Source organism: Setaria italica, chromosome IX (assembly GCF_000263155.2).
Source record: "Setaria italica strain Yugu1 chromosome IX, Setaria_italica_v2.0, whole genome shotgun sequence".
Taxonomy (NCBI): domain Eukaryota; kingdom Viridiplantae; phylum Streptophyta; class Magnoliopsida; order Poales; family Poaceae; genus Setaria; species Setaria italica.
In genome coordinates, this window is record NC_028458.1 from 50,204,042 (window position 1) to 50,228,418 (window position 24,377).

At 44.6% G+C, this 24,377-nt stretch overlaps 3 protein-coding genes across 5 annotated transcripts in view; 2 read left to right on the plus strand and 1 right to left on the minus strand.

The window, feature by feature from the left end:
* Nucleotides 1-2,126: 2,126 nt before the first annotated feature.
* On the minus strand, nucleotides 2,127-11,264 carry LOC101754592 (importin-4). The gene is made up of 20 exons (XM_004984656.3): nucleotides 10,853-11,264; nucleotides 9,513-9,645; nucleotides 8,576-8,712; nucleotides 8,431-8,476; nucleotides 7,508-7,723; nucleotides 6,923-7,426; nucleotides 6,672-6,806; nucleotides 6,351-6,566; nucleotides 6,182-6,271; nucleotides 5,850-6,088; nucleotides 5,688-5,776; nucleotides 4,960-5,000; nucleotides 4,836-4,866; nucleotides 4,626-4,748; nucleotides 4,329-4,543; nucleotides 4,075-4,170; nucleotides 3,877-3,989; nucleotides 2,983-3,118; nucleotides 2,790-2,894; nucleotides 2,127-2,719 (listed from the first exon to the last, which is right to left on the minus strand). The coding sequence occupies exons 1-20, from the start codon at nucleotides 11,125-11,127 to the stop codon at nucleotides 2,519-2,521; spliced, it is 3,141 nt and encodes a 1,046-aa protein (XP_004984713.1). The 5' UTR covers nucleotides 11,128-11,264; the 3' UTR covers nucleotides 2,127-2,518.
* A 6,674-nt stretch (nucleotides 11,265-17,938) lies between these two features.
* LOC101754197 (phosphatidylinositol 4-phosphate 5-kinase 2) lies at nucleotides 17,939-22,672 on the plus strand. Of its 3 annotated transcripts, none has more exons than XR_002675601.1 (9): nucleotides 17,939-18,728; nucleotides 18,817-18,984; nucleotides 19,088-19,253; nucleotides 19,568-19,678; nucleotides 19,788-19,981; nucleotides 20,074-20,186; nucleotides 20,304-20,406; nucleotides 21,074-21,870; nucleotides 21,982-22,672. XR_002675601.1 is itself a non-coding variant. In XM_004984655.3 (8 exons), exons 1-8 carry the CDS (start codon nucleotides 18,283-18,285, stop codon nucleotides 21,378-21,380), a joined length of 1,608 nt encoding a protein of 535 aa, XP_004984712.1. In that variant the 5' UTR covers nucleotides 17,939-18,282; the 3' UTR covers nucleotides 21,381-21,988. The 3 variants fall into 3 exon arrangements, 1 of the variants encoding a protein (XP_004984712.1); XR_002675602.1 differs by having other exon boundaries at nucleotides 21,074-21,607; nucleotides 21,736-22,672; XM_004984655.3 differs by having other exon boundaries at nucleotides 21,074-21,988.
* A 1,448-nt stretch (nucleotides 22,673-24,120) lies between these two features.
* Nucleotides 24,121-24,377, plus strand: part of LOC101759209 (partner of Y14 and mago) — a gene marked incomplete in the record, with an annotated part of 4,886 nt that continues 4,629 nt past the window's right edge. The window contains 1 exon segment of the mRNA XM_012842898.2: nucleotides 24,121-24,300.

The following is a 24,377-nucleotide window of genomic DNA, read 5'->3' on the forward strand; positions in this document are numbered from 1 at the left end:
CCTGATAGGAACCTGTGGATTATAGCATGCACCCACCCCAGCTTGGACACTAGCTGCTACTGCTACTGTGCCTACTCCGGCCTCTCTGGACCAAAGGACATGTTCGCCGTCGGATCGTGCTAGGCCGGCTAGCTCCGATCCGTCCGCGTCCATGTATACGCAGTGGCGTGGCCCGTGCCCGTCGTCTCGTCTAAAGATGCACACGCCGGGCAAGTTGGGCTTTGCAAAAACTCGACCCTGGCTGGGGCGAATGTAAAGTTCACAAATCACAATCGCATATAGTCGCATGCAATGCATGGTTCATGCAAGTTGTAAACTTGTAAGGTGCCTCGGGGATCAGAAGTGGACATTGCACACACACACAGGTCACAACACCACCTTTCTCTTCAACGGAGACCAAGAAATTCCTTTGCCGGTAAAAGTAACAGATAAACGTAGCGTAAAGAGGGACAGGCGTACGTGCAAGAGCCAAGAGAGAATGGAGAATCGGAGGGTACGTGCGTGTGCGAATTAGGCAGGTATTCTCTGCTGCAGCCCTGTGCCGCCGCCGGCCGCCGCTGCGCTGAGCAGCCGACGTGCCCGGCGGAGAGCTAAGGCAGGAATACACTGCGATTTCCACGTACGGCGCCTCCATACGTACCCACCCAGATATATACTGTACTAGTAGTCTAGTACAATATGTAAATATGTTGGTTGGTACAAAGCAGTAGCGTCACTCACTGCTGCTACGCTGTCACCTCCTAGTTCCTCCTTTCTATCCTCGAACCTCGAGAGCCTATCTCCCCTTGCCACGCCGTGCTACGTTCTACGTACTTACCCACAGGACAAAGGCGCCCCTCTCTCCCTCCTAAAAAGAGGCATGCGCCCGGCCGGCCGGCTACAGGTAGCTCCCGCTCATGATATCACTTCAGGATTCTCTCGTCTCCCCCCGGCCTCTCGATCACGCACCGTGCTATAGGCTGCTAGTGCTATACCGCGCGAGCATATGGCATGGCATGCAGTGCACCCCGCGCCTAGACGGAGTACGTACGTGCTACTACGTGCACGAGCTCGTGCCTGCTGCCTGCCTGCGGGTAGCCGGCCAATGGGGCGCGAGGGAAGTGCACGCGCCGATCGAGCCGGGCGGGCCAGCTGATCTGACGCGAAAGGCCAGCGCGTACGTTTCGACGACCGGCCGGCCGGCCGGTCGAAAGCCAGCGTAGCGTAGCCACCAGGCGCCTTTGGCTGGTGAGGCTGGCTAGCGCGCGCGCGCTCGCACATGGCCGCGGCCGGCTCGAGGCGCGGGGATGCCAAAAATGGCGGTGCCGTAGGCTTTCGCGGGGTAGTGGGGCGCCTGGGCGGGCAGGGGCTCGCGGATCCGGCCGAGATCGTGCCGGCCCGCGTCGTCCTGCTGTCGCCCCGTGCGTGTCAACCCGGGGTTGGCCGCGCGCCGCCGCCGTCCGATCGGGCTCGAGATCGGTGCCGTGCGGTTGCCTTGCCTGTGGTGATTAGTGGCTTCGCTAGAGGCCTGCGCGAGTACGTACGTGGCCGGTCTTGGCAGTGACCACAGTCTCTACTTTCTAGAAAAACAAAAGGTTGATTAGTGAAAGTAGACAGAGGGAGAGAGGGTTAGTGTGAGCCAGTTGCAAATCTTGGCTAAAAGGCAGGGGTGAGCGGGCAGACAGGAAAGGACCAATCGATCCAATGATTGATGGGATTATCGATCGTGAGCTTTAGCACTAGATCGGGCTTTTGCTGAACGATCGATGGATCGACCGACCGACCTTAATCCAAAAGGGAACAGGGCAGCTAGCTGATGGTTCGCGGACAGGGACGGCGACCGATGCTCCCGTCCCAGCCTAATCCTTCGTCGAGAAGAATCAAAACTTTCCCAAACCGGCATAGCGCAGCTGCACTACGGGTCGATGAGCGCATGGCCACGCTGCTCGCGCTGCACTGGCTGATCACTTTAGCTTTCCACAAGTTTTGATTCTTTTGATTTCTTTGATGGCTCCCGTAGTTTTCTATTCGCGGCAAATGGAGCGCCTTTTTTCCAACTTGGGCACGACAAGGTTATGCAATCCGGACGAATAATCACACAAGTGGAATGAACAATATCTACAATACAAAATTTCCAAGTAGACAGATAAAGTTGCAAAAGCCATATATATTCTATATATAAAAGGACACTGTTCTATATACAACAGTAATCAACGAATTGCACAGCACGGTAAAGAATTTTGAAACCAAGCATAAATAACCAAAACCGGAACCTGAATACAGGCAGACTCAGCAAATGCGTTGTTGGCCAAGGATTGGCACCATGAACCGCACACACAGCACCAATGCACTAACTCCCAAAAAAAAAGGAAAACAAAAATTCTGCTCACTCGCACCAATGTCCGATGCAGACATCCCATCTGGTTCGATCCACCTAACCAGATTCGACGAAAGATGGCCTTCAGAAAATGGCAACCATTTGACAAAACCAAAACAATACAGCAGAACAAAGAACTGAAGAAATGTTGCTTCTCTGTGATCATCTTCTACTGGCAAATGCTGCCAATGCGTTCGCATGAGCTGGTGGCAGAGCGCTCAGTATAGGCTGCATTTGCTGGCCATAGACAGATATCAAATGAGAAACAGCCTTGCCGATATTTGTTTTCACTTCATCGCTCTCGTCTGGGGATACCACCACTTGGGCAAAGACATGTATCACATCGGGCACAAGAGGAAGGATCTGCAACAGTAACGCAGTTAGGTTCAGCCCATGATAAAAACCGGTAATAGATTCCTTGTTCAATAATCACCTGGGGATGTGATGATAATAATAAACTGCAGATGCAACTATAGACAGGCATCGATTCTTCATGATCTTCTTTTAGTGGCAAAGCTTTGATAAACACTGGAAGAACCTATAAGAGTGCGAATCAAGTGTTCGTTACGCTCTTAAATCTGAAACATGAAGCTGTCCAAACATACGAACTACAATGCCATCCAAACCTGATTGAGAGGTATTGACTGAGGCTGCACCATTACCATCCTAGCAATAGCACCAGCAGCATTATCTCTTACGGCATCATCTGATTCTGAGTTACTAAATAGATTATGCAGAGAACGAAGTATATCCCCATAGTACCTGCATAAAGATCCACCAGAACTAGTGAGAAATGAATTTACAGGGTGGAACATAACTTTTCAGGTTTGCTGGATTCTAATTAGTAATCTGAGATATTAAGTAATTCATTTGGAAACTGTAAAATAGAACTGTGCAAAATATGCACGATTTTTAGCTGTCCTCATCCAACAGTTTAGTATTGTCAAAGCACTTTACATCTATCAACGGTGTTCATTATCAGCAAACTCTTGGCAGCTATTCTCTAGAGGGGAAAAAAAAAAGAAAATTTGTTTGCTCTCTTGGTCATTTAGACCGTCCATCTTGACACGTCATGGTTACTGCCTCCACTCATGAAAGAGAACCTAGAACAACCTATGGGTCATGCAGCCGATTCATAATTCAGATGCTATGGCAATTGAAAAGGATTAGAGGCAACGATAATTCTAATCAACTGCTCTCACTTGCTGACGGATTAATCTAACATATGGAATATGGATATAGTGAACATGATACAGACTTCCCTTCTGTTTCTATAAGAAAAATGCTGGACCTGAGCAATTAAAATAGTAAAATATTTTTCATTAGATTTCATCGGCTAGCTTTTCCAAACATAAGAAAAACAATGCACACTATGTCTTCTTTTTATTACTAATGCACATTATATCTTAAGCAAGAGTAATTCTCATACTAGCAAAGCGCAAGGCAGAAGTGTCCAAAGATGGTCAGGTGTTTAAGGCAGGATATGAAATATGATAATTCTAGCAAAATTTAATACATACTTTAGTGCTGCAGCACCCCCATTCTTGCATATCTCACCAACACAAAAAGCAGCATTTCTCCTATTAGTAGCATCAGATGATGCAAGCTCTTTCAACACCAAAGGCATTATCTTCTGAAGAAGAATCCAAATGAAGAAGCATGAATAGGGCTATTGAAATAATGAAGTTTCACAAATTTCAAGAATGCTAGAAACGTACATCAACATAAGCAGAAATTGGAGCACCCATTTCCTGAGCAACCTCAGCTAAGGTTGCAACAACCATAGTCTTATCTTGGGGAGGATGGGGAGATTTCTGCATTTATGCCAGGAAATACTTTCAAATTTCGAAAGACAAATACAAGACTACCATACATTTCAAAAATATAGTACTGGAAGGGCATTATTTAATCAATGATGTTGAACAATGGGAATATGGAACATGTGTGCATAGAGAAGGGGGTAGTAACATACAGCAAATTTCATCAATGGATCAAACAATTTTGCAAAGATAGGATCAAAATAAGATCCCATCACTTTTGCAAAAGCAGGCAATAGATCTGAAACTGCATCCATGAGGACTTCGTCATGATCAATGTCACCATCATCCTCACCATCTGACTCTACTTGCTGACAGCTTGATTCTTGACGCAAAAGAACCAGTGTTGCCTCAGCAAACCTTAGCATGTCTGAAACAAAGTATGGAAATGTTTTTTTAACAACACAACCTAGTATTTTGAGGCCAACTAGTACTGGACATGTGCAGCTTACAAGGTTCAATTGCAGCGAAACCACAGTCCTTCACGATGTCCGCTACACTCATGCAAGCTTGTGCAACTACCTCTTTGTCATCATCCTCTGTCATGGTCTTGATGTAGATGTTCAGAACAGTATCTGAGAAAGCAACCGCAGCATGGTTATTTGATATCACATACAAACAAATGAACTTAAAATTTATGGTAATATATATCCAGCATTTACCAAGGACATCCTTCTGTTTCTCTAGTACATCCTGCATGGTGCAAAAAACAATCATCTTTTAATTGGAAGGGGCAGAGGAACTAGCAGTCTAGCATACAAATATTTAGCACAACAGAATACTTACAGCATGTGTAGGTGGTATTGCCCTAACTGCAGTTAGAATATCTGCAAGAAGGGATAACACTGTAACTGCTAATAAAATCATAAAATCACATATTTTCTGGATCAGTCCAATAAAATAACATTAACCAATAATGTGTAAAAAGAAGTATGCATGCCCATACTAATGATAAGTTATGAAGTACTTACGCTTCAAATTGATCAACATACTTGCATTCTATGCAAAATCATTGTCATGCAGCATTAATATGTTTCCTTGTAATTGGCATGTAAAAATATTTGGTCCCTGCCTATGGTAACACTCATACTGTACATGCCTAGGATTGCACTGCCATTGGGTGAGAATGTGAGTGTACCTAATGTTTTGTTATTTTTTGGTGTTTCAAACTGAAATGATCCTGCTGGCAGACATTAAAGGAAACCTCACTACAGACTATAAAATACATCATTTAAAACGCTATACTACACTGGATTATCTGCTCCTTTTCACCCTGTATTTTTTCCTATTAAAATCTAACTTTCACATAGTGCAGAATGTGTTTAATACATTAAATTTCGCGCGCTATATTTTTATGACTATTTGATCTCTTACAGTTACAAATTAAGTGACCACCATTTTTTTTTGTTGAATCACTTAGCCTGACAATGAAATTTCCATAATGCTAACAGTACAGAAACAATGGAAACAAAAGCTAGTGAAAATGCATCTATCAGAAGTAGGGAATAAATTACGTTTCAAAGAAATAACTGCCTGGAGCCTCAGATCTTCGTGGAAATACCCACTGTGCCTGATTAAAATCTTCAGCGACTCCTCCAGATACCTAGTGTCAGTTAAGGAAGTTTTGAAAGGTGAAATTTTGACTAGAGCACCATCTTAGCCCTTTTCAAGGATACGGAGCATAGGCACTCTTCGTGTGTAGTGCAAAAAAACCAATAGCCTGTGTTGCAGCAGCTTTCTCATCTAATACCCCAGTCCTCACGCTGATATTTCTAACTCTTGGCTCATCGTTATCCTCATCAGAAGAAACACCGCCAAATCCATTTTCAACACTATCAGCATCATCAATGTCCACAGCAGAACCATCATCCAAGTTGCACGAAGAAAATACGAGAGGTACAACGTGAGGAAGATACTGCAATGTGCAACAGCTCATTTCGATAAATATAAACATCAATCAGAAATTGAATAGAAATTAAAATTTTGCTCAAAAAGTTTCCCTTATTACCTGTGTAAAATTATCACCCAAAATCTCAGCAACATTGCTAAAAAAACCATGAGTATATTCTCTAAGTTCACTGTAATCCAATCCAAAACCCTGCAAGTAGCCAAGTACGAAGAGCATAAGGAATTGCACTAACACTGAAGCATCTGAAGGTACTGGAACCACAACTCACAGAAATAGCAGCCTCAATAAAAGGAGGCAGTATCGCTTCAACTCTTGCTCTGCCAACTGCCATTGCTACTATCCCAACAACCTCAGTAGCCCTAGCTCTTGCACACAAATCTTCATCATTAGTGAGCACCATAAAACCTTTCATCATTTCAAGGACCTTTTCTGCATACGGGGTAAAGGCCTGCTCTGCAGCAGCGGCCACCGAGCCAATTGCAGACTGCAGAAAATATCATTATTGTCAAAATGATTGATGATTTTAGGGGAAATTGTTATCATATTTCCAAAATAGAGCTAATTTAATACTATTTATTACTACACACACCATGCATGTCTCTTGCAGGTTCCGGGGACTGCTCTGCAAAGACATAACCAATCTGCATATCAAGGGATCTAGATATGGCAGGATATCTTCACCCATGTCCTCACAAAATGCTGCAAGGGCATAATATGATTTCTCCTGCAACAACAAATACATTAATTTATTATGTTTAGAAATTTATCATCGAAGAAAGTATTATGGAAAAGGTTGCTGCCCATTTAAAAAAGGAAACATCATCAACAATTGTCGTTTACCTTAACTTCATCTGATGGGTCTTCAAGAGCATTTAGGATGCATGGAAGTACGTTTGCATAATGAGATAAAATTTCTGGCTGCAAGTGTTCAGCAAACTGACCAAGAGCAAAAGATGCAGCACCTCTAACCATTTGCTCTTGATCCTTTAAAGCTTCCAAGACAATTTTCAGACAATCTTCCAACTTATCTTTCAGATGCTCGCAACAACCCTCTGAGATAACACCCAGTGATGTCACAGCAGCCTCGCGATACTTCGGGTTAGTGTGATGAAAGCTCACAGAAGCAAACTCAAGAACTGGTGCAAGAACGTGTCTCGGTAAGTTGATAGCCATTGTATCTATAACTTCGGCAGCGGAACGATCTGCTGCTAGATCAGAATCTTCATCTTCATTAGCTGTTTCTGTAAGCAAAGGGCACATAACTTGCAGGATAGGTACAACCAACTTGTGCTTCTTCAAGAAAGATGCTTTAAACTTTGCGAGCCAAGAAACTATCTGGATAGCCTGCAACAATCATTTGTAACAAGTTATTAATCTCTAAATCAGATGGATACAAATTAGAGGATGCTAAGGGCAGATCAAAACCTGCTGCCTTATATTTATTTCCAGATCCTGGTTTGCAGACACTTCCAGCGAGAATTGTACAATTGACCTCACAGAGTCCCCAAGGAGTGGTGCAGGAGATTCAATTAGTTCATCAAAAATTTCAAACGCGATGGAAGCAACATCTTCCTCACCATTAGCAAGACATTGCCTTGATACATTCAAAATACTGGGAACAAAGTCCCGAAACATTTTTACCTAAAACATGTAGACACACATGACCACCACATTAGCTAGCAGCAATGCAAGATCAAACATGAAACCAAATTGCACAATGCAAGCAGAATGTGAAGGATGCAAACAACACTTATACACCTAAAACAAGCACACAGTTCTAGGAAAATACTATCTGTACACAGTAACTATGGTCATATTGTACGTAGCATGAATTATTTCATATTTTCTCACTGACTCGGAAAGAATATCATGTGGATCTGCAAATCATCCAATATAATTTGTCCCAAGCTTCAATAAATGACATGACTTAATATGCAACAGAACAAAAGGTACAGTACAGGAACTACTCAAAATATGTAGTTTTATTCTCTTTGGCAGTATGGTAATATATAGCTTGGTGGAACTGCACTAATCTCAGGGAACAAGTTTTGTTTTGCAAATATGTTTGTTGGCATAAAGTTTTGCGTTAAGGATTAGCATTTAGCAATGAGTTAAAGCCTATGATATGATAAACACATGAGAGAAACCTTATTATTAAGGTACGCAAACAAAATAGCAAACACTTAGAAAAATACAAAAGTACCAGTTGCTGTAAACAAAAAGCAGGTTTAAATAAGAAACAAATTATTACAAATAAGAGGACCAATTAGAATAATAAAAAAACTGAGCATTTTCAACACTAAATAGACAAACTCCTAAGAAAATCACAGCTGACAAGCAAAACTTACAATGTCACCTCCATCATTGACATATTCTATGAAAGATCCGACAGCCCTGTTGCACATAGAGAAAAAACAAAGTAGTTTATTCACAGCAAAATTTGGTCAGATATTTTGTTTGCACTGAGCTTTTGGTCACCAAATTTAGCCATACTTTAGTGCTGCAATTCTGACTCGAGAGCTAGTCTCGTCTTGCAGACATTTCAGCAAAACAGGTTGCAAATCATTCAGATGAGACTGAAAAGTAGCCCCAATGGTTTCGGTAAGGGAGCTGAAAAGAATCAAAGCCACCTGCAAAGAAAATAATGGTAGCAAACCATTGAGACAGTCAGCATTAATTTTTTGTTTGCATAGATAACAGTAGCAGTTAGCTTCCTGTACAGTCAACTTTTGATAATGTAAAAATGTTACTAACAAACAAAATTACCATACATGGCTTAAAAATGGTTGGCCCATACCAGTACATATTAGTAAGCTCAAAAGAATAACTAATACTAGCAAATGCATTATCTGAATGAGAGAGCATTAATTAATGCTATGACCTCAGTAGCCCATCAACACAAACATAGACAAAGCAAATGGGAAGTGAACAGCAAGTAGAAACTTCTATGAATACAAACATTATGGTATGATGTCAAATTAGGTTTCGCATGTGTATCAACAGTGTGACTTCCAATATTTGTTTGTGTTGCTAACCAGCAGGCAAAAACAAAATGGATGTTTAAAGGAAACAGAGGATTTTAAGCAGACACAAAAAATCAGTAGTCAGTACTACAGACCATTTAGCCCTTAAGTTCAAGTGATTACTTATCTCGGATTTAGCCTTTCTAATAGACTAATGTGCACAGCAAGCAATTGTGAAAGCCAATATGCTGCTGATATGATGTCAAGATACCAAAAGATATACTTTTAGTTTAGCCATTGATGTGGTAAAATTCAGAAACCTACAACTAATAGAAGAAAATGACAATGCAAATAGGATTTTGTTATGTGTGGCATTTAAAATTCATCTAATATATGGAAAGCACAATGCATTGTACATTCATTTTCCATACGAATACATATACATCCCTTCACTAAGGTAGACTTACTTCTCTATGATCTTCCTGTGGACTTTGGCTGCATTGGAAAAGGAAAGGTAACAGGTCTGGCCACTCTCCTGCAGGGATAGCATACTTAGCTATAATGCTCACGACATTTGCACTAGCTCGCCTTACAGGATGGCTGCATAAAAAAGAAATAGAGAACTCTGATCTTAGCACATCTGAACAAAAAAAAGAAACTATAAGGCAGATCAAAAACAGAAGATATTTTATCTGCAAACATTTGCACCCTATGATGAGACTTGCATTGTGACCATGGTCTCCATGAAAACAATGATATGTTATGGACCTCATCAGGTTCTGATTAATTTCAACTGTTCTAGAGATGTGCACCTACCAGATCCAGTCACAGGTTGCCAATTAATGGTCAAAAACTCAAAACTGATCAATACTCATTCCATGCAAATTTAGAAGTGTGAATTTAACAATTTACATGTATGTACTCGTGAATCTAAGTGTCAAAATGGGTAATGCAAAGTATAGTTTCAGAGAATAAATTCTACAGCATTTGACACTTTATGGGGTTTTCCTCTGAATTGCATTTCATTGGCTCAATGGGGTATTTTTTATGTCTACAGTGGAAGAGTACACAACGATTCAATGCCATTGAATGAGGTATGAAGAGTTTTAAGAATGCAGAAATATTCACAACAAAAGATCTCAAACCCTTCATCCTTTGCTTCCACTTGTCAGTTATTTCATGTCTAAACTCTTACAAACGGATTTCTGCGAGATTGCAAGTTGCGGGTTGTAATACAAGATGTGTCACTAACAAGAATTAAGCAGCTTTCACTCTAGACTTTCAGTAACCAGAAATGGACGGTTATCGAATAGCTGTATCAGTTACCATAACTTGACCAAAATGGATTATCTAATGTAATCCATTGAACAAAGCACGGCCTGCATCAACCAGCTCTAGAGCAACCATAAATTAGTTTACTTCAGCGGAAAGTATACTGTCATGAGGAAAAATCGAGAATATCTTGGGCAGATTGTAATATATACTTAATACTCGTCCAGAATTGGTGAAGCACAAGCAGGATGTCCACTCAATTGGCATATAAAACTATTCGAGCAACTGCGGTCCCAATATAAACATCAAAACTTTATCTTACAATGGCCGCCCAAACAGGAAGGTTTGCTAAAAGCCTAAGCGTAATCTCGATTCAATTCCATAATCAGCACGAATTCATCAGTTGAACACACAATCAACAGTCCCTTAGGCAGCACAAACGTGAAACTCAAGTGAATTTAAAGCAGCAAATTCTAAGACAGACATACGGAAAAGGAAGCAGAAGGGGTTGGGGAAAGGGTGGTTAGTAAAGGACCTGTGGTCGAGCGTGATTGAGTCGATGAGCGCTTGCTTGAGGTTCGCCTTGGAGTCCGGGTGAAGCTTGGGCCAGTGGGAGGTGATCTTCTTGCGGAGTAGCACGGCGGCGAGCTGGCGGACGTTGGGTGTCTTGGCCGTGCGGAGGTGGTGGACGAGCGCCGGGACCACCTGCGGGTCGCGCGCCAGCCGCCGGATCTGCTCCTCCGCCTGCCGACGCGCGTCGTTGTCCGGCATCAGGAACTGGATCAGCAGTAGCTCCAGCGACTGCGCCATTTCTCCCGCCTGTTGCCGCCGCCTTGAGCCTCCCTTTTACCGCGATCGGCGGCGCCGGCGGAGGAGGCGGCGGCGGGCTAGGGGGGAGAGCAAAAACCCTATCGATTTGGAGGTGCGGTCGGCTCGTGCTCTGGTGGAGGCGCGGCGGGAGGGGTTTTAGTAGTACAGTTGGGAAATTGCTGTCTTTTCGTTTTTTTTTTCTTGCTTTATCTTTTTCCTGTTATTAAAGATTTTTTTATTATTCCGGCAACGGCAAAGCCCTGGCATTGCTCGAGTAGCGTCGGCCATAATGGGCTCCGTTTCGCTTAGCTGAATTTTTTTATTTTTTATTTGATTTTGCAGAAATATATAGTCGGATAAAAAAATTGCAAATCTAGGCTATTGCCGCCGGCTGGGCCGGCGATAAGGCCTGCGGCGGTAAGGCCCTCCCGCCCAACGGTCAGCAGGCGCCGTAACTGCCACGCGTGATTCGAGGCATTGTCGCCGGCCCAGCCAGCGATAACGCCCTTTCCGCCTCCTGAGCCGGAGACCGTCGCCCCTGTAAACGCCGCCCGCGCCCCTCCCCTCCCCCTGCACCAGTGCAAGCTAGACCGAGCGCCAGGAAGCGCGAGCCACATAAGAGAAAGAGGAAAGGAGGGAAGAAAAAACAGAAAGAGAGGAGAGGAGGAGGAGGGAAGAAAAAAAGAAAGAAAGCGGGAGGAGGAGGAGGGAAGAGAGGAGGAGGAGGAGGGAGAAGAGGGAAGGAATTTCTTCTGTCTTTCTCAGGCAAATCTTTTTAATCTCGTAATTTAGTTAAGTTTACTTTAGTTTAGTTTAGTTTAGATCTAGATTTAAAAAATATTAGTAGATCAGAGATTTAGAAATATTAGTAGATCTAGAAATATTAGTAGATCTAGATTTAAAAATAACAGTGGATCTAGATCTAGACTTAGAAACTTTTAGCTATATTTAGATATAGAAAAATGTAGCTTAGTTAGTATAACTTATTTAACTTATACAGTAAAATAAAGTCAGCATTATTAGATTTATTTGTTATGGTAAATGCGTATGATAAATGTAGTCAGTAAATTTTGATATTTTGGTTAGGTATTATATTGTAGTTTTTAGGTAACAATATTAGATTTGTTTGTTCTGGTAAATGACTATGATAAACCTAGTTAGTGAATTATGATTTTTTGGTTAGGTATTTGAATATAGTTTTTCGGTAACAATATTAGATTTGTTTGTTCGGTAAATCACTGTGATAAATGTAGTTAGTAAATTATGATTTTTTGTTAGGTATTACAATATAGTTTTTCAGTAATATTATTAGATTTATTTGTTGTGGTGCATGGCTGTGATAAAGTTAGTTAGCAAGCTTGGTTTAATGTTACATAATTATTTGTTTATTCAATTGAGGTTGTTATTGCAGTTAACTTATGTATAGTGCTGAGATTAATTTGGATTGCCCGTTTTATGTATGTTGCCAGGCATGTCGGATAGTGTAAATATTCAAGTGTACTATGGGCTGGGGGAGGTTAGATATGGTCCAGAAGGGGTAGATTTGAGTGGATTTCCCTGTTTCACCAAGTGTGTTCCAAGAGCACGAGAGAGAACTTGGGAGGGCATATGCAAGTTGCTTTGTAGGGACTTAGATGTTGACAGAGATCAAGCGGATGTGTCTGTGAGGGTTGTAGTGAAAAAACACCCGACATAAACTTTTGGGAGTTGGTTCCGCTTGAAAAAACTCTGAGTTATCGGGCTTATATAAATGGTTGCACGAGAAGAGGTTTACCAATCATATGGTATGTCCAATTTTTCATGAAGGGTGGATCTAGCACTCATATTGAAGAACAAGTCGGAGGTGATAAAGTTGAAGCGGAAGAAGATGTGCAGAGTAATGCAGGTGGAAACGAAGAACTTGATTACAAAGAACAAGAAGGTGGAGATGCAGAACATGATGTAGCATCTCGGGAACCAAATGGAGAGGCTGATGGAGGGAAGAAATTCCTGAGTTAGTAGAGCAGATGGAGATGGAAGGAGGGGATGCCAATTGTGTCGTGGATGAGTACTCGTCCAATGAAGAAGATGATTATCCTGTACCGCGAAATTGGTCAAATTACGACCATTCCGCCCTACGGGTCAATATTGGGGAAAATATTCCTTGGGAGTACAGGGAGAATGAGGCATGCGTGGGGGTTGTGTACCAAAGTGGGGATGAAGTGAAGGTGACTATTAAGAGATGGTCCACTTTGTGTTTGCAGTGTCAGTTCAGGGTGGAAAAGAGTAGTCCGAAGGTGTATGATGTCCAATGTGTGCGAAATGATTGTCCATTTAGGGTGTATGCATACAAGGGTAAATGGAAAGGATTATAGTGGTTGAGCACCAATGCTTGCTGGCTGAATTGGAAGAAACACACCGCAACCTCACTGCTGAATTTGTTGCTCAGTTAATGTACTCTCAGATAGTGGAGAATCCAAGCTTCGAGCCCAAGTGCATTATCTGTGCCATAGAGGAGAAGTTCAAATACAAGATCAGCTACAACAAAGCTTATCGTGCTAAGCAGAAGGCGCTTGAGATGGAGTGGGTACGTTCGAAGCATCCTACGACAACCTCCCTGCCTTGTTGCACACTATTTGCCAGAGAAATCCTGGAAATTTCTACGACTTGAAAGCATATCCAGTTTTTTAGTTTCCAGGCAAATAGGTCCTACAGCGGTCATTCCTTGCGTTGGGTCCTTGCATTCAAGCTTTCCGGCTTTGTCGACCAGTCATTTGCATTGATGACACCTTTCTGACTGGAAGGTACAAAGGACAATATTGACAGCTATTGGGACCGATGGCAACAATCAAGTGTTGCCGTTTGCAATCGCTTTTGTGGAGAAGGAGTCTGGAGATAGCTGGTACTAGTTCCTCGAGAGGGTGAAGAACATGCTTGTGTTGGACATCGAGGGGGTCTGTCTCATTCATGATCGGCACAAAGTCATTATACAAGCAATCGACGACCTACAGAATGGAAGTCAAGAGCGTTTCAGGACGCCGATATGGCCGGACTTGAAGAATAGGTGGTACATGAGGCATATGGGTGCGAACTTGCACAACCAATTCAAGAACAAGACCCTTATGAAATTATTCAAGCATCTGTGCGGTTAGAATCAGGAGAGGAAGTTCAACCTACTGTGGAAGAAACTTGAGGACTTCACAAAGAAGCAATGCGAGGAACTAGCGAAGAGGGCGGTCAATAGTGAGGCTGACCAACCTGTGTCTCTGGAGGACGTTGGGCTCGAAGATCCAAATGTCAGGCGAAGACGGGGACGATCCATCAAGACCTTCTCACAGTGAATTGAGAATGAACCGAAGAAAAAATGGGCATTACTCTTTAATGACGGAGGTAAACGGTGGGGTATAATTACGACAAACCTGGCTAAGATTTACAACTGGATCCTGCGCGGTGTTCGTGGCCTACCCCTTATTGGTATTGTGGAATTTTACTTTTACCGCACCATGGAGTATATTTCAGGGAAAAGTACCAATTGACTGATAACTCAATCTGCGACAATTACATAATATTTGGGTACAAGATGACAGAGTACATGGAGGAAGCAATTAAGAAAGCTCATTTGCATCGTGCGAAAGAAGTAGGAGCCGTGGAATGCCGATTCAAAGTTGTTTGCAGGGACAAAGTTCGAATGGGCGGGAGGCGCGAGAGAGACACACATGAATGCATCCTCAGGAATGAAGGGTGTGTTTGCTCTTGGCACAAGCCAAGGTTGCTTCACAGGCCTTGCACCCATATCATTGCTGCATGCTTTGAGGCGGGGGGCCTCCAACCCCGTCGTTTCGTGCCGGACTATTTTCTCAAAGAAACCATATGGCGAACTTGGAGGAACGAGGTTTATGGATATCGTTTACTAGGAGACTTTGTCAATAATCCTGGGAATACCGCCCGCTACATTCCTGATCCTAATCCAAAAATGTGCCAAGGAGTGGGACGACGCGGGAACAGGCGTATCCGTAACGACATGGATCAATCTGAAGCAGATCCTGATGTCCGTCTATGCTCCAAGTGCCACGAAACCAGTCACACCTACAAGAACTGCCCGACAATGACGTATGAAAGTGCGAGCACCCAAGCTGCATCTAATAACTAGTAATGTAATGTACTGTCTATCTTGAGTTGTGTTATTGTAACTTGAGTTGTGATCCTTAGGTAATGTAATGTAATATTTATTTGTTGTTGTGGACAAGGACATAACGTATTGTAATATTTATCGTGGACCCTTCTATTTCTAATGACTCGTATGTGCGGTAAAATTATGCTATTTATTTGCAATGTAACGTAATGCAATGTTATATTTCCTTTACATATTCAATTCTTTATTTCTTTCAATACTTGTGTTGCAGGTATGGCGGCGCACCCAGGTCCATAGGGGTACCAGATCCCTGAGTTGCTCGACCCTGCCTTGGACAGCCAACACAGGTTGTTCCAGTCAGCCGTAGTTGGTACCACCCTAAGCACGTTTCGAGCTCATATCCCGCTTGTGACCATGCCGATCGACCGACGTTGGATCCCGAGGTACATCATACTTAGTAATACTTGTGTGTTAAGTTCAACGATTAATTTGTGTAAACTAATTAATTTTTTCTGTGGTACAGGTTGAGTGTGCCGGACCTTCTCCCTGTGGCTAGGCTTGTGGAGGGCGACATGGTCGACAGTTCAGCGCGACGTGGCGGCAAGAGACCCACACGGTTGCAGTTCGACATGTCACTGCTAGCACCTCTGCTGAACCGGTGGCGGCCGGAGACGCACACCTTGGTTTCCTAGCTTTTTCACACTTTGGCATCCTAAGGTTGTATAATAAAAATATTAAAATTTTATGAAACTATACTACTAAATACTTCTAAATCTAAATACTAAACTATGAACTAAAAACCGAATCTACTGTACAAACTAAGCTAGATTTTTAGCATCTAAAAGCACAAGATATTTCTAGATCTACTATACTACGACATTGAAAAACTTACCTGATGACTAGGAGGCTTCTTCCCCTTCTTTCCTCTCTTTCTTTCTTCCTTCCCTTCTCTCCCTCTCTGGTTCTCCTCTCAAAAACAACAGGTCTGGCTCAAGAGTTGGGAGGCTTGAGGCCTGGCTGCGGGGGGTTTTATAGAGGGAACCCCCGCCAGCCCAGGTGGCGGTAAGGGGCCTTATCACCGGCCCAGGCGGCGGTAAGGACCCTTACCGCCCGCCCGCTGGTCGTACCGCAGCGGTGCAGGAGGCTAGGTCCTTACCGCCGGCCCAGACGGCGGTAGGACCTTATCGCCGGCCCAGGCGGCGGTAAGGACACATGTCCGCGGTGTCAGCGCCTTCCTGCTAGGCTTTATCGCCGGCCCAGCCGGTGGTAATAGCTTAGATTTGCAATTTTTTCATCCGACTATATATTTTTGCAAAAATTTCCTTCTCTCCCTCTCTGGTTCTCCTCTCAAAAACAACAGGTCTGGCTCAAGAGGTGGAAGGCTTGAGACCTGGCTGCGGGGGGTTTATAGGGGAACCCCGCCGGCCCAGGCGGCGGTAAGGACCCTTACCACCCGCGCGCTGGTCGTACCGCAGCGGTGCAGGAGGCTAGGTCCTTACCGCCGGCCCAGGCGACGGTAGGGCCTTATCGCCGGTCCAGGCGGCGGTAAGGACACGCGTCTGCGGTGTCGGCGCCTTACCGCTAGGCTTTATCGCCGGCCCAGCCGGTGGCAATAGTCTAGATTTGCAATTTTTTCATCCGAGTATATATTTCTGCAAAATCGAAAACAAATAATAAAAAAACGCTTAGCTAGAGGTTGAAATGGGCCCAGTTATGGCCGTGTGGAATAGAGAGTCCAGAAGCCCAGCGTGGTGTTCTCTCTTCTAAAAATCGGTCTGGGCCAAAAAATCTCATCCAAAGTTCTATGGTTTTTTTTTTATCAAATGATTTTTACCAAAAAAATCGATCAGAACCACTTCTGAAGAATTGGCGCAGAGTTTGAAAAAACATCCAACTCACTTTTTGGCAAATTATCGTCCACTCTCATAGTCTCATAGCAGGGCAGGGTTTTCTTCATAAATCAGTTCATGACTTCCTACTTGGGCATTTGTATCTTTTTTCCAACAGAGAACTTCATTGCAGGCAAACATTTTCCAAAAGTTAAGGTATAGTAGCAATAGCTTACAAACGAACCCACGAACCACTGGCGCCCTCTTTCATATTTCTGGACAGGTACCTTGACCTATAGCTATGCCTTCCGGTGTTGGAAAAGGCAGTTCAGTCTTTAAACTGTACCGTTTCCTTCTTTATGGATCATCATATATAGATCGTCGGTACAGATTTTTAGTGCCGATGCTTAGCTCATCACTGTTAACTACCACCATTCGGTGCGCCTGCCAGCTTCTCCAATATTAAAAGTCGTAGCCTTTTTCTCCGTGCAGAGTCTTCAGCACGGGCTTCGCCATATGAGTTGTCCTCAGCTCGTTGCTGTTGCTGATGTTGTTGTCTCGCCACAGTACAGTACGACGCAGGCCGCGACGGGCCGTAGCTGCGTTCCATCCGCGCGCCGCGTGCCGAGGAGTGCGCGCGGGCTAGCCGCAAGAGGGAGATCCGCGAATCGGTCGCGTGGGAAAGGCCCATCCAACCGCAAAATTAGCTGGAGACCGCAGAAACAGGCCCGCTCGCCCGCGTCGGCTGCACCCGCCGCGCGCGAGACGCCGCCCCGGCCGCGTGCCGCGCGTGCGCCGGCCCCCGCCGAGCGGGAGACCCTTTTAAGTTCCAGACTTCCAGCCCCGCAAGCAACCGCTAGTAGTCTAGCAGTCTGCTCCAGTGTGCTCGTCGACTCCTCGTCCTCGCCGTCGCCGGCCTGAGCCTGACATCGCGTCGCGTGCCAAAGCCGACGCGCGCAAAAGCAACGAAAGCGAAAGCAAAGCGGCCACCACCTCACCCCGTCTCCTCTCCTCCCTCCACCCGTCACGCCGAAGCTCCGAGCGCGAGCGGCCATTCCATTCCTCTCGGCTCTCGCACCGTCCCGTCGCATCCCCTCCCCCTCTCCTAAAAATGAGAAACCTAGTACTACCATAGAAGTCAAGTCACTCGCCCGCTCGCCCGCCCGCGCGCCCAACCAACCCGCGCCGTGCTCGCGAGAGGCGCCCACGGAGCCCATGCCGCCCCGCGCGTCGGCCGCCTCGCTGCAGGGCGACTGCTGCATCCACGGGCCAGGCCCAGGCCCCGGCCCCGGCCCCGGCTGGCGCGTCGGCGGCGGCGAGCTCCACGGCGAGGCGTCCTGCAGCTACCTGCCGCTGCGAAAGCGGCTGTCCGTGGACGGCAAGTGCCCGGCGCCGCGGATATGCATCTGGGAGTGCGACGGCGAGGCCGGGGACATCACCTGCGACATCGTCGCCGCGCCGCTCCGGCGCAGCTGCAGCGCCAGGGCAATGCCGCCGCCTCCCCCGCCGCTCCTCTTCCGCCGGATGATGACGCCGCCGCCTTCGCGGCCCAGGCCGCCGCCGCAGAGGGAGGCGGAGGAGGCGGCCAGGAGGCCCGGGGAGACCATCTCCAAGGGCCACCGGAGCTACGGCCTCATGCTTAACCTGCAGCTTGGCATAAGGTACCAATGCTCTCTCGCCCGCTGCTACGTTTCCTCGTGTCCTTGGGATACCCTGCGTCTCAGTGTCGCTCTGGTATTCGTGCCATAGCTATTCAGTGGGGAAGTCGTCGGCGCTGCCGTTCAGGAAGCTCTCGCCGTCAGACTTCGACCCGCGGGAGAAGGTGTGGACGCGGTTCCCGCCGGAGGGGTCCAAGCTGACGCCGCCGCATCACTCGGTGGATTTCCGGTGGAAGGACTACTGCCCTGCAGTATTCAGGTGCCATACTGCTCTGCTGGCCAATTTGGTCACTTGAAGAAGACTTGCAACTTTTTTTTATCATTTGATGCATTGCTTGACTGCTGAGTGATGCCAACGCCAGGCACCTGAGGAAGCTGTTCGGGGTGGATCCGGCGGACTACATGCTCGCCATCTGCGGGGGCGACACGCTCCGGGAGCTGGCATCCCCGGGCAAGAGTGGGAGCTGCTTCTTCGTTACGCAGGACGATCGATTCATGATTAAAACCGTGAAGAAGGCCGAAGTGAAGGTCAGTATTTAGTGATGAATAAATACGATCCATTCATGAACTACTCGCATGCTTACTTGTTACTTCCATTTCTCTTCTACCACGTTGGTCATCCTTAATTCTGTTCCTGAAATGATTTCTGAAAGAAATCAACTGTACACACGGAAAATAGCTTTTCTGATACTTCTTTTAGCAACACATGTTCCTTCTTTTTCTGGAAGTTAGATTTAGCGTCCATCTTTGAAACCCAAATTTAGCTTGTTACGAGAAAGAATACAGCACTAATTTTAGTTGGTGACGTGAAGCATCGATTTACTCAAAATATTGGTTCGCAGGTTCTAATTAGGATGCTGCGGAGTTACTACGAACATGTTTGTCGATACAAGTCCACTTTACTGACAAGATTCTATGGCACACATTGCATTAAGCAAGCTGGCTGCCCCAAGGTGACCAATATTCACGTCAAGATACATAACTCATTTAATTCTTCTACCTTTTGTTCTATTTCTATGCAAACGATCTTGATAATGACACGATGTCAACCTAAACAACTAGGTCCGGTTCATTATAATGGGCAATTTTTGCTGCTCAGAGTATAAGATCCACCGGCGTTTTGATTTGAAAGGTTCCTCACATGGTCGGACTATCGACAAAGCAGAACAGAAAATCGATGAAACTACTACTCTAAAGGACCTTGACCTCGATTATGCATTCCACCTGCAAAGATTTTGGTACGAGGAGCTGATGAAGTGAGTTTCCATTAGATTATCTTAAGCTCGTTGGCTACAATTACATTACAATTATGGAATCAATCCTAAATCTGGCTCTTACTATTGCACAGGCAAATTCAGATGGACTGCACATTCTTAGAGACACAAGGAATTATGGACTACAGCTTGTTGCTAGGAGTTCACTTTCGTAATGTAGGTGTATCCCAGTTCACTAGTTTTCCAAGTAAGTAGTGTGGATCTCAGTTAGCTTCAAATATTCTGAATTGTGCCTTGCACATATTTTGGCTCCTAAGCTGCTAGTCACCAGTTCTGATCTAACCTTGACAATATACATGATCAGAATCCACTGGCAAAAGAAAATCATTTGAAGGTGGAGGTGATGTTTGTGAGCTTTGCTTTATGGAATCTGGATGCAAGGACAGAGATTTCATTGTTGACTCTCGGTAACATACTCTTTTGTTTTCTTTCATTATTTTTGGAACCTAGTGTGGACTGTTTGGAATAATGCAAAATACTCTTTAGGAACTTATTGGTTCTAATAAAGTACGAAACCCATTGATTGATCAATCTTAGCATTGTTAGTATAAAAAATGATCGACCACCAGAATAATGGGTTATATGTTTGCTCTTTTTCAGGTGTTTTTTTGCCCTTCAGAAGTTGTTTATTGTATCTGTTATATTTCATTATTAAAGCTACGAATTTCTCCTGTTAACTTTTGGGTGTCGGTGTAGCTAGCCACTGGTTGCTTCTATGACTGCATCAGTTAAACTATTTGATAAGTTAGGCACCATAAGTGGAAAATTCATGTTTCTCTAAATTGACAAGTAGTTCAGACTCCTACTATAGCAAAGTGCTGATTTTTATGTTGTGTTTTTCAGTAATGCAATTTTAAGCTCTCATCATGATCCTACTTTGTTGCTCCCTTTGTAGCCTACAAACAAGGAGCATCATGGGGTCATGTGTGTTTGTTTAAGTCAAACACTTATAAAGGAACCTTAAGATACCTTTAACTTTTGGGGTTAAAATATCTGAAACTGTAGCTGTTGCATTCCATAATCTTGTCGAATCCTTTCCATTGTGCTAATGTAACATCTGTCTGCTCTTATCAGGAAACCATTGGTCCAGTTAGGCAAGAACATGCCCGCACAGGCGGAGCGCAGGTCAAGGAGAGTCCTAGACAAGTTTCTCCTAAATGAAAGACACTTGTTCATAACCACGCCAAGCGGAGGATCATGGGATGTCTACCTCTTCTTTGGAATAATCGACATTCTTCAAGACTACGACATAACCAAGAAGCTTGAGCATGCTTACAAGTCCTTCCAGGTCAACCCTGGCTGCATTTCTGCCGTGGATCCAAAGCTCTACTCGAGAAGATTCCAGGACTTCATTCGCAGAGTGTTCATCAGAGAACAGTAAGAAGAACTTGCACAGAGTTAACCGGCAACTGTTCAGCTCCACTGACATTTTTACATCATGGGATCCATTGGTGAAGCCATGGGCATGATCGTTTCACCGATCCCGAGCGTGCCCTGGAACAGTGGAAAGGATGGGCGGTTTACCGGGCGCACAGTTTTCTGAATAATTGACGCCGAGGAAGGAGCACTGCCGACACGCATGCTAATGCTGAAAAGGACTTGTAAAATGTAAGTGCCGGCTCCATGATTGCGGAGCACATCCCGAACCTTGCCGCCCGTTGTTTATTCTTTTTTGCACCCGCATCTGCCAAGAATCTCAAGTATTTTAGCTTCTTGGGATGCTTGATGAATACCAGAATGATCTTTGCCGAGTGGGGATCGGACATTGTACATGTACATGCAGCCCTGTAGTATACACTAGATGGACTTAGAAACTGATGCATCTTTGTCAAAGTTTGAGAAAAAGGAATTCGGATGCATCCTTGCGTTCTGTAAGTATTCGCATCCTGCTTTTTCCGCTTGCGGATGAAACATCTCTTGTTGCCAGTCCCAGAGACTGTTGTGTTTGATGAATTCCTGAAGCTGCCATGTCCTTTGTTCAGAAAAGAAGCTGGTGCCTCGAATTGTTGCCTTCTTTGCAAGCATTTGCAGCTGGGTTTCTTTTTCGCTCGCGCCTGCTCTGACTGACCACGGTTGGTGACTGGAGGAGAGGCAGCGGCGCCACTTGCAGTTCTACCACTGGCTCGGCGAACTGGCGAAAGGTAAAGCGGAAAAGCGGAAGAGGAGGAAGGGAGGAGACAGGCATCAAAAGGAGAGAAAGCGGGTGCAGGGAGATGCTGGGACAGATCTGGTCTGCTCCTGCGGCCCGTGTCTCGCAGGGTGATGCGTTTTTCTTGCGTCCTCTCGCTGTTGCTACATGGCCGGCCGGCCGGCCTTTCTTTCCTCCTCGACTTTGCTTTGTCCCACGCCAAGCCCTGCTCCGTTTCTTCGTCTCCCTCGCTTTTGTCATGCTCTGATGTGCTTGGATCTACTGTCTATGACCGGGCCAGCCTTCCTCCGGCATGCATCGGCATGACTGGGGCTGCAGACCAGGTGTTCAGAAGTTACTTCCGCAGGTCACAGCAACTCAGGATGATGCATTGCCACTCTCACGCATGACGCGTCCTACTCGGCTACTCCTAGAGTCCTATTGGTAGCCACTTTGGCCAGATCGTGCTACCTGCATTATAAACTTGTGTCTAATAAGGGGCAGGCGTATTATTAGAGAATTTCATCATGTTAGTTTTCGTGGGACTCTGGTCTGCGAGTTTTAACTTTCAAGTGCTTGGAATTGTTGTGTTGTCGTCGGTAGTCAAAAAGGGTTTAACTCGCATACAAAAGGCTGAATCTCTGTTTACAACTAAGGCTGTCTTTTCTTGTTCAGGCGTTTTGACCGTAGCTGGCACATTTGAAACATAAGGGGGGTTTTGGAGTGCAAAAGTTCTCCTATAACCCATGCAAATATTAAATTATTTTCATGTGAAACTCATGCATTTCAAAAGGTGTTTTGAAGTTGATACAAGGAAAAAACACAAACATGTATTACTTGGATTTTGGGGCACCACCATATAAGAGCTTTGTTGCAAATAGCAGCCTCTAGTCTATTTCATTTTAAAAAACCACCTCATTACACCTCCTAAGCACATGTGTACTGAGGTGTTCTTATGAACTAGGCTGAACAACTCTCAAATCATGTTTAGGAGGTCTTTGGGATGTAGATTAGCAAAAGAAAAGAAAACACATGTTTACAAAAAAAAATTATCCTGCCTCAATTATAGAGTATTAATTGTTGAACAGAGTACAACAAGGTTAAAATGCGAAGTGATCCATAGCATTCAATTGGCATTGAATAACTTTTATTCAAGTCTTTGAGACTGATACTAAGTACTCCCTCTGTTCCAAATAACTATTCGTTTTGGTTTATCTAAATACATAGCTTTTGCTGCGTATCTAGACATACATACATCTAGATCCACATAAAAAATTTTATATTAAAAAAATCAAAATAAATAGTAATTTGGGACGGAGGGAGTAACCTTTAAAATTTCCTTCCCTGATAGTTCAATGGTAAATGAAAAGGGATATTAAGATCAAAGGGTACCCACTACTACGCGAATAAAGTATCTTAAGCAAACATTATCTTGAGGTTAACTAACCCAAGTTTAAATCGTCCAAAACTCCAAATTAACTCAAACTCAATTTAGTTTTGAGTTACCTAGCATGATATCTAAACCTTGTTCAAGATCAGACCACATTCTACTCTTTCTCTAAAAGATGTTCAAGGTATAGTAGCAATTTAGCCTTGCATAATCAAACAAATAAAATTGATTTGAATGAATATGAGCATGTATAAGAGTTTAGTTTGCTCTAGTTATCTAGTTTCCACCAATAACTTAAGTAACAAACGTGTGTTTCTACCACATTAAGAAAGCCCATAAAAGTCAAAACTAAAATAGAGTAAAAAAGATTATGATGGATCGGCTATCATATTTTATAATCTTATTTTGTATAAATTAAAGCAAAATTGGACTTCGAAGATACATGAAATCGCAACAAAGATTATCACCAAAAGACTCCTTAAGAAAAAAATTTCAACCACTAAGAAAAAAAGAAAAAAAATGCAAAAACGAAGATGAGAAAAAACCCTCAACTCCGGCGGCCCACTCCCGGCGTCCGACTCGACCCTTGGAGCCTTGGGAGGCAAGGCCGGACTCGGGAGGTCTTTGCTCTGACATCTCGACTCCCCTAAACCCACCCTGTGCCCGCCGTCGCCGCGGCCTTCGACCTCCTCCCCACCCCACCGCATCCGAATCCCGCACGCCTCCCCTGCCATGGCCACCTCCAGCGACTGCGGCGACCAGCGGCGCCTCCTCTCCATCCCCAAGGAGGGCGAGCGCATCATCGCGCCGACGCGCCGCCCCGATGGACGCTCGCAAGGCCATCCACATCCGCGCTGGCT

Coding starts and splice junctions, on each gene's coding strand:
- LOC101754197 (XM_004984655.3), top strand. CDS start 18,283: ATGCCGCCCCGCGCGTCGGCCGCCTCGCTGCAGGGCGACTGCTGCATC. Junction 19,679..19,787: donor AGCAAGCTGGCTGCCCCAAG/GTGACCAATATT, acceptor CTAAACAACTAG/GTCCGGTTCATTATAATGGG. Junction 19,982..20,073: donor TGGTACGAGGAGCTGATGAA/GTGAGTTTCCAT, acceptor ACTATTGCACAG/GCAAATTCAGATGGACTGCA.
- LOC101754592 (XM_004984656.3), bottom strand. CDS start 11,127: ATGGCGCAGTCGCTGGAGCTACTGCTGATCCAGTTCCTGATGCCGGAC. Junction 4,749..4,835: donor GAAACAGAAGGATGTCCTTG/GTAAATGCTGGA, acceptor TTGCTTTCTCAG/ATACTGTTCTGAACATCTAC. Junction 4,171..4,328: donor ATCCATTGATGAAATTTGCT/GTATGTTACTAC, acceptor GCATAAATGCAG/AAATCTCCCCATCCTCCCCA.